This window comes from Corvus moneduloides, chromosome 14, assembly GCF_009650955.1.
Source record: "Corvus moneduloides isolate bCorMon1 chromosome 14, bCorMon1.pri, whole genome shotgun sequence".
NCBI lineage: Eukaryota > Metazoa > Chordata > Aves > Passeriformes > Corvidae > Corvus > Corvus moneduloides.
In genome coordinates this window covers 19,219,189-19,231,319 of record NC_045489.1, presented here as the reverse complement: position 1 = coordinate 19,231,319, position 12,131 = coordinate 19,219,189, and the positions used below count along the sequence as shown (strand labels likewise).

General features: G+C 49.5%; 1 protein-coding gene across 13 annotated transcripts in view; it reads left to right on the top strand.

Moving 5' to 3' along the window:
* The window catches only part of ARHGEF9 (Cdc42 guanine nucleotide exchange factor 9), a 197,742-nt gene that overhangs the window by 169,985 nt on the left and 15,626 nt on the right, over positions 1–12,131 (top strand). For all 13 annotated transcript variants that reach the window (XM_032124159.1, XM_032124157.1, XM_032124169.1 and 10 more), the window contains 2 exons: positions 7,602–7,845; positions 8,506–8,574. In XM_032124159.1, coding sequence (XP_031980050.1) covers positions 7,602–7,845; positions 8,506–8,574 — 313 coding nt within the window. The remainder of the gene's footprint in view (positions 1–7,601; positions 7,846–8,505; positions 8,575–12,131) is intronic.

The following is a 12,131-nucleotide window of genomic DNA, read 5'->3' as shown; positions in this document are numbered from 1 at the left end:
GATGAATCAAACGTCTCTTCCCAAGCTCGGGAGACAGACAGTGCTGAATAATTTGGCAGGGATCTGCCGACCTCCCCGGCACAGCTGTCCTTGTGCAGGAGGAGTTACGTAAACTGAGAGCGCCGGCATCTCGGCTCCCCTGGGGACGCTCCCGGCAAGTTTGGGGTGGGAAGCGAGTGGCTGAGGGAGTTTTGGGGAGGTGGTGTTACATCCCGCTGTCCCTGATAGGATCCAGCCCTCAGCTCATTCCAGGCTGGGCTGAGCAGATCCCGTTTCCCTGCTCCTGAATGCCAGCTCAGTCCCAGCTGAGTGTCCCAGGGCTCAGAGCAAAGCTCACAGGCTCTGGCATCCAAACACTTAGCAGGGCTTAGATTTATTTTGTTATATCGAGAATATTTAGGACAAAACCCACTTCATTGAGCTTTAGGGTCTCATTTGGGCGGAGGAGAGGCCCAGAGTGGTGCTGCACTGAGCTCCGCTGTGTGTCACTGTCAGTGTCCCACCTGAGCACAGCCCACAGCAGGGTTAAATTAAATGTATAAATGGTACAGAAAACTGTCCCCTTGGTGTTCATGGCAAGCAGGCTGGGCTGCTTCCGTCAAAGGGTTTCTTTGGGTAAATTAGACTTTAAAAATGTAGGCTCGGAATCTGTTTTTAAAAAGTCGAAGAACGTTGGAAGCCCTTATGAGCAAAGATACCCAAAGACATGGCAGAGTGGCAGCATGCCATGCTCTCATTGCTCACGGCAGGCTGGGCAGAGGGAAGAGAGAGAGCAGGCAAGCAGGAAAATCAGGACAAATTTCAGGAGTACACTGGAAAACTCTGCTCCTCTGCTCTGCTGTCAGTGCCCAGGCCAGTGGGAAATCACAGAGAGGGCTCTGAGACCCAACCACGCCTCAGTGCAAGAGGCAACTCAGCCTCTTCCAAAGCTCTGCCTTTCCCAAATCATGAGCTGGTGTTTGGGTGCAGTTATTGTGAACCCTGGCTTAGTCTTCACCTAATTCCAGCACCAACTGTTCCCATGGCAGCTGCTCTCCGAGGGCAGGGCTTGCCGTGGGTGGCTCTGTGTCCAGCCTCATCCTTGGCCGGCTGCTCTGCCTCGGAACCTGGGGAACACTTCACCTGCTTCTCAGGGATTGCTGCTTCTCATCCCTGCACAGAGCCCCCAACAGCCCCACCCTGGGCATCCCTGGCAGCGCTGCCCAAACGCTCCTGGAGCTCTGGCAGCCTCGGGGCCGGGACCATTCCCTGGGGAGCCTGGGCAGTGCCCAGCACCCTCGGGGGGAAGAACCTTTCCCTGATATCCAACCAAAACCCCCCCCGGCACAGCTCCAGCCGTTCCCTGGGTCCTGTCCCTGTCACAAGTGACGAGATCAGAGCTGCCCCTCTGCTGCCCCTCAGGAGGATGTCAAAGACCTCAACGAGGTCTTCCCTCAGTCTCCTCCAGCTGAACAAACCAAGTGCCCTCAGCCCCTCCTCATAAAGCCCCTCCAGAACCTTCCTCATCCTCGTGGCCTCCTTTGGATGCTCTCCAATGGCTTAAAGTCTGTGTTACATTGTTGTGCCCAAAACTGCCCCAGCCCAGGGCAGAGCAGGACAATGCCCTCCCTGGCCCGGCTGTTCCTGATGCCCCCAGGACAGGGATGTCACTTGTGGCTCAAGGGCACTGCTGATGTTCTGTAAAGCTGGTGGGGATGGAGTGATGATCCCCATTGGAGGAGCCCCCTGTTGCCTGTTCCTCCTCCTCCCTGTGCCTCTCAGGGCTGGAGGGGCTGTGCTGTCCTTACTGCCCACAGGCCTCCTCTGCCTCCCTCGGCTCTGCCAGCTCTGATCCCAAGGCTCCCAGTGCTGAGCTGTTCCCACACAGCTTTGAGCTGTTAGAGATCCACCACCAGAGCCCTCCAGTGCATCTCTCACTGATTACTGACAGCTCCCCCTTGATCTGCACGATAAACAAATGTCATTATCCTACAGTAGAGGTGGGGAAGGGCTGAGGGACAAATCTCACCTGGAGCCCCAGGAGCTGCACTCACAGGGCGTGGCTGCATCCATGTCCTTGGAGCACATAATTCCTCCCTGAGTCATTTTGAAACTCCTTTGCCATTGGAATGTGCAGGGTTTGATAAACGGGAGCACCAATAACCTACTTATGCAGTGAGGAACTTGTAATGGATTATTCTGTGGTTGGCATCTCCTGTCCTGTCAGCTCCAAAGAGGGATCTAATGACTCACGGCTGGAAATGGCTCTTCCTCCATTTGTGTTTCACGGATGATTTGTTTTACGCATGAGAAGTCGTGTGTGACCTAGCACAGAGTAAACCACAGCCCTGAAAAAGGCACCATCCTAAATCTAAACTCTTGCTTAAGGCCTCCCCATCCACCCCTGCACGCCACCCACTCAGGAGTTAACAGGAGGAATATGAATCTCCTGGAATGCTGCACACGTGGAGTGAAGGTCTGGGACCAGGCCAGGTCCTCTCAGGTGCTCATTTCCTCCTCGAGTGCTCTGTGCTGCTGAAACCCTCGAATGGCCTTTGGTTGTGATGCCATTTTGCACTGGTGACTGCAGATTGCCCTCCTTGGGATTGTTCTTTTTCCCCTGAATTGTCTTGGGAGGGCTTGACCCTTTTCCTGTCCCACAGGCAGTGCCAGTCACAAGGAGCTGTGGTCTAGAATACTGGGGCAGAAAAGAAGTTAGAGATTAAAACTAGAGAGCAGGAGAAGCAGTCCTGAAGACCAGGAGGAGTCAGAGAGCTGCTGAACAGAGTGATTTCTAGGTGCACTCCTTCCTGCAGGTGTCTGTGTCCACTACAGCAGGAGCACAATTCATTGTGACAGGGAGCCCATCCCGGCTTCCAGGTTTTCCCATAAAGCTCAGCCTTGCTTTCCTTATGATGGTCACAAAGACTTTTTTCCTTCCAAGTGCAGTTACATAAAGTCACCTTCCCCCTTCCAAGAAGGGACAGTGATGGGGGGTGGGAGCAGAGGGGGTGGCCCAGGCAGGTCCCAAGGCAGGGCCAGCCCCGAGCGTGGCTGCAAACCCCAGCACAGCACCCGGGGAGCAGAGCTGTGTGGGGGGCTTATGTAACGTGTCAGAACTTGGCTTTGTGCTCCCATCAAACCCCTTTTTTAGGCTTCATCTTTTCCTTGTGAATCCTTAGTACAGATTACGTGAACAGACTGCAGAGCATTATTCGGAAGAGCTTAATTAACCTCAGCGAGGGGAAGAAAAGGAAATCATAGAAGCTGTAGGGTAAAAAAAGATCATATTTAGACAAATAAGTGCAAATGACCCAGATGCATCAATTTCCTTTAGAGCCAGGCAAGGCAGGCTGGATGCTGTGCAGAGGCTGCAGGTCTGTGCCGCTGCTGCTCTGCTGCCGTCCCGCTCCCACACCGCCCCAGGTCCCTGCTCATCCTACCTGCTCCCATCCCTGCTCCATCTGTCATCTCCCCTTAGACACCACCCAGCTGCAGCACTGGGAAGGACCCCAGGAGATCAGCTATTCCCTTTGCAGGATTAAGCATACTTGGATCATCTCTGATGGATGTTTGTCTAACCTTCTTTTGAAAATCCCTCAGGAATGCTGTCCCAAGACTTCCCTGTTTTGTCTGTTCTAGGGTTTAACTACTCTTCTAGATAGAAACATTTTTTCCCCAAGATTCTAATCCTGTTCCCCCTTGTGGTAAATTAAGCCAAGGCACAATCAAAATGGAGAATAATTGGTCACCAGCCTCCTTAGAAGAGGAGCAGCTTTCACATACTGGAATACCAACAGCACATTCCTTTTTAGTCATGGCCTTTCTAGATTAAACAGCTCCATTTCTTTGGCCTTTCCCCACTGATAAGGTTTTGAGAGACTTTTTTTGGGTTTTTATTTTTATATTTTCTTGCTCTTGCCTGATTTAACTACAAGAAATAATCTCGTGTGACGTTCAGAACTGGCCAGTGCAAAGCAGCCGATGGTCACCCTGGCTGAGCCACGGGCAGGATAATAAACAGTTCCACATGAACCGAGCCAGCATGTGAACAAAGCTATATCCTAGAGGTTGATAATTTCTTCCTAATTCTCTCATTTATCCCTGGGATAACCAGGAGCAGGAGCAGCAGCTGCCATTCCTGTCCCCCACAAAGCCAGAGCTCCTCTCAGCAGCGTGGCTGCTTCCGTAGCAGACAGATCTCCATTTTTGTGCACGGATCTGCTTTGTCCTCCTGCCATGCTGTACTTACACCAGGCTGGTGGAACAAGCCATTTGCCTCCTCAGCCTCACAGCTGCTTTCCTTTATCTCATGTTTGCTTTGACTCCACTGGGAGAAAAGCTAGAACTGTGCTGGACAAAGCGAGGATCAACAGGTTCATGTCTGAGCACTGCTGCTGCACCTGGCAGAGAGCACACAAGCAGCATCTCTTCTGTGTGCTCTCTCAATTTCTATCCTCTTGTCCACGTGCATAAAAAGCTCCTTAAAACAAGGGTTTGGCCTTGTTTGCTGTCTCTCCTGTAGGCCAGATGAATACCTGCATTTTATTGAGCTCAATTACAGTTCCAGGCGTTTGAAGAGGGCCATGCTTCGCTAAGGAGCTAAGTGGTGTCTGTTATTCTTTAAAAGCTGTATAAAATATCCACGGATCAAATAATTATTATGCTTCCCATATTATGGGTGTTAAAATTGAGTCAGTTGGGAAATAATATCCATTCACTGCGTGTTGGCAAGAAGAACAGAGAATGATAATAGGAAATGCTGAGCCCATTAGAAGTAAAATTATCCAGTTACAGTTGTTAATCTGCTCTGTGGACTGAACTTTCTGGAACCAGGTGTGGACGAAGTCCTCCATGTCCAGGCATGTGCTACCCATGAGGTGTTTGTGTGCTCTGCCACTCTGTGGGGAATAAAGGGTCTCTTAGAAATTCAGGGTACCGGTGTAGAGTTCATGGCCAACAATGGTCCTTCCTTTGAAGGAAAGCATTGGGAGAAAAGATGATGCATTTCTTCTAGAGCCATTGTGGAATTTCCGTCTCCAGATGGCAGTGAAGTGGCAGACAGGAGCTTTGTGCTGTTGTCTTTCCCTTGCTCAGCTCAAGGCCAAACTGCAACGTTTCCTCCTCTGCAGCTGAGCTGCTGCTTCCTCACTCCTGCATTTCACCAGCAGTAACCTGTGGGGCTGTTTGATCTCCAGAGGCACTTGCAGGATTCCATTATGTCCTCGCTGCTCCTTCAGTCACTCTTGGGCAATGCCTTTATCTTCACGTCCAATACTCAGCAGCTCAGGACCCTCAGAGCCTGGCCGGAGACAGCGGCAGCTTCTGCTGCATCCCAGGAGGGCAAATGTGTGGAGCAGCTCAGTCAGGCACGTCCAAACCCATGGATTGTCCTCTGGAAGCACAAGGCTGGTAAGGCATTCACTTGGCAGTCACTATTAAAAATAGCTCATAGTGTTTTCTGAATCAAAATCGGAGAGATAAGAGGGGGAAAATGTATTTAGTGTGTGTGAGGAAAGAGGCAGTGCACAGAGCCTGGGATTTTCAGAGCTTGTGATTATTGATTCTTGTAGTACCTTTATGAACAAATCTCTCCACAATCATGGAAATTGCCTGGAAAAGTCCATTGGATCCATCCTCACGGGCCCATGGTCTGATGGGGTTGGTTCTGGAAGTTCTCAGCAGCAGTGGGAAGGGGAGTGGCTGCTGTGCAGCTGATTTAAGGAGCACATCTTCGTCCCTGTGAGATTTGGTATCAGGTTTTTTTGAGAACGTGGTGGAGATAAATGTTCTCTCTGAGAACAAGCCCCAGACTCCCATTAAACACCGTGTGTGGTATCGAGCTGATTGATCAGGCTCCGCGTGGCTCTTGCAGCCTTTCCACAGCACCGAGGGAAAGAAGCAATTTCCTAAGTTAGGACAAAACTGAAAAGATTTTCTGTTGCCTATTCAGCCTGAAATACCTTTTTCTTGTGTTTTGGACAGCATCACTATTTCAAGCCTACACCAGAGGAAGGTTTTTGTATGAGATATTTGCTAATGGAGTTTCCCCCACCCACCCAGAGCATTCTAGATGAAGGAGTCAGGATTTAAAGCCTGTGAGCTTCTGGCCAGTCTTGTGATAGTTCATACTGTGTGGCAGATCCATGAGCAAGTTTGCTAAATCATTATGATGTAGAGTTTATTTTCCAAGATTAATTTGTTTAAAATAATACCTACTGCTTATCTTGAAAAAGCCTCACTGCTAAATATTATTTCAATAAATAAGTGCTGTACCTTGCCTTCATTTTTCCTCTTAAATGAATCCTGTGACATAGCATTTATCTTTAGGGCACTCTGAAAAATCCAAAGGTATTTAGGTTAAATTGATTTAATATACCTAAATATTGCTTTTGAGAGTGGTTAGAGGAAGGAAATCTTGGTTGTGTGTTGCTGAATTTGGTTTTTAATCTATTGAATCACTTTGTGTGGCCATGACTAGAGAATTAAAATTGTTTTCTGATGATCATCTTGTGTTACCTGAGATAACAGGCACAGAGATGTGGGGCCAGTGGGGAATTTACTTTTCCCTTCCCAACGCAGAGAAATGAGCTGTTGCTGAACAACAGGGAATAACCAACTGAGAAGGGAGATGAGCATGAACAGGTTTGGTTGAAAAGGTTATAAATATCAAGGAGAGAAAAAGAAAAACAAGCTGGATCAAGAGGTTAAATCCCGGGTGGAATGAGACAGAGGTAGGTCAGGGGTGCTTTGAGCTGAGAATCAGGGTGGTTTCTCACCAGTGAGCTGTGTGTGAGTGGGACAAGGGGCAGAGACCAGTCCCTCCTGGGTGTGGGAATGTGTGTGGAAAACAGAGCTGCACTGGGCATTCTGTGCTGCCACACCAGTGATGGCTCCAGACTGGGGCTGGTGCCCAGCCTGCTCAGCCTCACAGGGATCCCTCAGGCCAGCAGCCTGTGCCTTGCAGTTCTCACCCTGTGGAGCAGAACCTCCCATGTGGAAATGCTGGAACACGTCACCTGCTCCGAGACATTTCTTCGTGCCTACAAACTGAATTTTGCAGCTCAAGGGTGTGTGTTTCGTTCCTCTCTGCCCATGGTCTGCCCTGTTTGGCCAGCAGGAGAGGTGTTCACAGCAGGCAGGGCTGGAAGGATCTGACCAGGTTTCACCATCACTTCTTTGTTCCCCTCAGCTCTCCCAGGAATTGAAGGATCTGACCAGGTTTCGCCATCACTTCTTTGTTCCCCTCAGCTCTCCCAGGAATTGAAGGATCTGACCAGGTTTCACCATCACTTCTTTGTTCCCCTCAGCTCTCCCAGGAATTGAAGGATCTGACCAGGTTTCACCATCACTTCTTTGTTCCCCTCAGCTCTCCCAGGAATTGAAGGATCTGACCAGGTTTCGCCATCACTTCTTTGTTCCCCTCAGCTCTCCCAGGAATTGAAGGATCTGACCAGGTTTCACCATCACTTCTTTGTTCCCCTCAGCTCTCCCAGGAATTGAAGGATCTGACCAGGTTTCACCATCCCTTCTTTCTTTTCCTCAGCTCTCCCAGGAATTCCCTGCTGAGCTCAGGCTCCATAAGGTCTCACCATGAACCCTGTCTCCTTTTCCCTCTGTAGGATCTGATCCGAAGGGATATCCTGTATTACAAAGGACGCATAGACATGGATAAATATGAAGTGGTGGATATAGAAGATGGGAGAGATGATGACTTCAATGTCAGCATGAAGAATGCCTTCAAACTGCATAACAAGGAGACTGAGGAAATGCACTTATTCTTTGCCAAGAAACTGGAGGAGAAGTTACGATGGCTTAGAGCTTTCAGAGAAGAAAGGAAGATGGTAAAAGAAGATGAAAAGATAGGTGAGGAATGTGGAAATGAATCTGAAAGGAGGTTGTTGGTAGTGTTTAATTTAGCCCCAATGGGTGGAGGAGCCCACATTTTCTTTGTGGTAGAATTACAGTTCAACCCTGGTGAAATGGCCCTGGTTGCTCTGCTGGTCACAAATAGGTCTCCTTCCAGCTCAGTTACTGTTTTTTTTGGCCCTCAATAAACAAATTCTGCCCATAGCTTCAAGCCTGGATCTCCGTGGGTGTGTGGGAGAGGGAAGTCTTTGGCCATCTGCCCTCAGGGTCTCCTGGCTGCATCCTCCTGCTCAGGTTAAGGATGTCTCATGCAGAGGGGAGGCAGCAAAGTCAGTGTCAGCCCTTCCCTTGCACCAGGCCTCAAATTGACTGTGACCAGCGTCAGTCCAGGCTCAGTTTGCTGCTCAGCTCTAAAGCCCTGGGCATATTTATGACGCTGCATAAATAAAAATGGGTCTAATCTTACTTTTCATCCAGCCCCTGCACAAGTGAGATTAGAAAGAAGCCAAGGAGGAGTTGCTTTCCGGTAGAATCCCTGCCCACACACCCCCAGAGCATTCCGTGTTTGCAAACAGAGCAGAGCATCCCCCTCCCCAAGGGGAAACGAGGCTTTGTGAGCAACCTTCTGAATTGTGTTTGCCGTGTTCCCTTTTCCAGGCTTTGAAATTTCTGAGAATCAAAAGCGGCAAGCGGCAATGACAGTAAAGAAAGTCAGTAAGCAAAAAGGTAACCGGCAACACGCTCTGTGCCTGGTGATGTGAGGGTGGAGCGGGCTGGGCTGAATCCTGCTGGGTTAGGATCCAGCGTCCCCTCAACTTCCCCCTCCCTTCTCTTTTTATATCAAATACCGTTTGTGCTTTGTATCCTTTCTTAATGTATCTGTGGGCCAAATTAATCTCTGGTCGAAGGTGGTTGAAAGCCAGTGGAACTGCACCAGAGATGAATTTGATCTCGTGTCTCCAGTCTGATGTCCAGAAGCTGTCCCTGGGGGCAGAAATCTATCTATCTCAGTTGTTTATCTCAGGCTGAAATGGGAGTGAGTGCGGAGGTGTGTAGAGGTTCTGCTAATTCCCAAAGTCTCCCATTAGCAAAAAAAAAAAAAAAAAAAAAAAAAAAAAAAAAAAAAAAATTGCTAAAATGCTGGAAAGGGACACTCTTGTTTCCTGGGGCTGCCTGTAATTTTTTAAAGACAGCACAGTAGCATCAACTCTAGGAAATAAAGCATTTTAGTCAAGACGTTGTACCTCTGGAATGTCAGATTCATTTCCCTGGCCAGGCAGGCTGCAGCCAGCTGATCAATGCCATGCCTGGTGTTAGGCAGAGTCTCCACCGGCCAAACCAGCGGTAATTCTCTCTCGCAATAACTCTTGCAGCTACAGGTTTGGAAATACTCAACACAGAGGGAAGGTCAGAGAGGTCATTTCTCAAGTTCTCCAAAGCTTCACACAGTCATGGATGTACTGATTTGTTACCAAAGTTCCATAGCACAAGTAGGCCTACAAGTGGGTTTTGAGAGAGCTCCTCAAGGCTTGGCTCAGGTCAGGTGCAGGCAGGTTGGTCCCCGCTCTGTGCAGGTGTTTTGGGGGGGGGTTTTGCAGAAGTTGAAGGAGCTCTTTGCTTTCTGGCTCACCTGTGTGTTGTCTACTGGCTTTGCTGGTCCAGGAGTGGTTTGCCAGGCCAGCTGTGAACTCCTTGGTTTGCTGTGTCTCTCCATTGTCATCAGTCTTCTCCTCTCTACTGACTTCTTCCGTTGTCTCCTAAGATGTTCTCTAAAAACTCTCCTGGCCAGATGTCCTAAGCTCAGAGTGTGCACACCCAAAGCAGGCCCAGGTGTCTCACACTGTCCCTGTGCCCCTGCCACAGCCCCTCAGCACCTGCATGTCTGTCCCTCAGCACGGGAGCATCCACAGGGCTTGTGACGACTGCACAATGAGAGAGCCTGACTTGCATGACTGCCGTGACAAAGCCAGGTTAAATTATTGCTAGCTGTTCCGTTAATTCTATTATTAATTAATATAGGTATTAATTAATAATTGTACTGTTCAGCCAGTGAGTGACACGGTTCAGAGGTGCCTGAGCATGCCTGCCAGTATCCCCACGTAAATCACTGGACTTGCATCCTGACAAATACAATCTGCCTGACAGGACTTATGTCTTACACAGCAATTGCTCTCTGTCTGCTCTCTTTGTCTTTCTCTCTCTTTCTCTCTGAGATGAAAAAGGAGGGGTTGTTATCTTGGGCTTCTCGGACTATGAAATTCATTAGCTCCTAAAACAGCAGTCAGCATTTCTTTGGTGAAGAATGAGCTTAGGCTGTGGCACTGGCAGTTCTTTTTACGGGATTAAGTCCTCGAGCCAGACAGAAGTTCAGTCACCCCCCAGCACCGAGTTAAGCACAGCCTGGTTGGTTTTAGGACGTGAAATCTGAGAAACAACAAATAGGGTCATGAAAACGGTAGCTCTGTGTGCTTTGCCCTATGCTGTGGTGACCATAGCCCAGTCTCAGGTTGATTAAATTAAGTATTGACACTGAAAACTCTTAGTTTTGTTACTCTGTGGTTTGTCTTGTGCCCAAGACCCAACGAGAGGTGCGAGGCTGCCGGAGCAGGGAGCTACTGGCGCTGCTCAGAAGAGGGAGGTAGGAGGAAACTCCTGAGAGCTGGCTTTTAGTGACTGATTTTTTTAATCTTGCCGTATGCATTTTACAGATATTGACAACATTTCATTTTGCCAAGACCTTGGCAGGCACTTGGGGCTGCAGGTGTGCCTGTGCCAGTGGCTGCTGCTGCCTCTGCCCTCCCACAGCACCACAGGAGCGCTGGAAAGGGCTTGGAGCTGCTTTTGGAGCATCAGTTATACCTGAAAAGCAGGGAAGCCCTTCAGAAGGAGGACCAGGTCACTGTATTCGATAGGAGTATTTATTTATTTAAATGCAGGCTTTGCAGGATGGTCTCAGTGGCTGCAGCAGGCCTTGACAGCTCAGCTGCTCAAGGTGCTGCCAGCCCGGCTCCCGTGTCACAGGATGCCTATTACAGACTTGTTCCTAGATTATCTCACTTGTTCCCTCCACCTCTTAAATGGGAAGCCATGGTAATTCCCCTGTCACAGAACACTTAAGGAAGAGAGAAAAGCCGTGAAGGAGGTGAAATGGAAAATGCAATCAACTTTGTTAGAGGTGAAGCAGAAAAACATTTTTCAAATAGTATAAAGTGCTGCTTATTTCATGCACTGTTGTACCACACCTCCCAGAAGTATTGCTCTGGAGGTGGCTGGCATGTGTTTGAAAAGGAGGCATTTAAACCTCTGCTGGCTGCAGCAGGAGAGGGGGAGAGCAGCTGAGAGCAGCAGAGGAAACCTTAAAACTCTGCTTTTTAAACTAGCAGGACCTTTATCCAGGTGATTAAGTGAGACCACGCTCTGAGTGTTCTGAGGAGTGCTTGCTCCCCAGCTGAGGGTCTCGTGTGGGGCAGCAGCCCCCTCCTGGCTCTCAGCAATGTGTGCAGGGCCAGGCTCCCTGCCACACCCAGTTAATGATGTCCAGTGTCCCAGGATTTGCACTCCTTTTTGGATTGGGCAAAACGTAATGATAGTGGACCAGGTGCCTTAAGATAGCACTAAACCAAGTTTTGGCCTTCTTTAAGTCCATTAGACATCCAGTAAATGGGCAGTGCTGGCTCTATGCCCCACTGACAGAGGGAAAAGGGCTGCTTGCTGCTGGTTGCCCTTTGCATGGGTTGGTCAAGGTTTTGCCTCTTGGCCGCTGCCCTTTGGCTTCCTCCAGTGTCCGTGTGGGAACTGGGAATGGAATTCAGTCTGGTGTCTCCTAGGAGGAGTGAAATAACAAGAGAAATTTGTTTGTCTTGACTTAGAAAAACAACAGAAACCCTTCCCTGCAGCCCTTTGCAGGCAGGAGAGCAGGTTCTGTGCAGAGCCCGGGTCCCACGGCGGGACAGGGCAGCGCGAGGGTGGCACTGGCCTCTTCTGACCGTGCTGGTCACTGACTAAAGGCGTGGGAACTGCTCTAAAGTTGCCTTGAAAACGGATCCCTTGTGGATCTCCAGTCCATCCTTAACGTAGACAAAGGTTAATCCAGGGTCATTTTTCCATTTCTAAGCATTTGAAAACAGAAGGCTCGTGGCGTGCCTCTCTGCATGAGGGGCCTCTGTTCCCTGGCCACTCGTGATCCCCCCTGCAAGGATTGGTGTTTGCAGCCTGAAGGAACACTCAGTTACCTCTCTCATCCCCAGCTCTGTCCATATCTGGCCCCTTGCAGGACAGCCTGT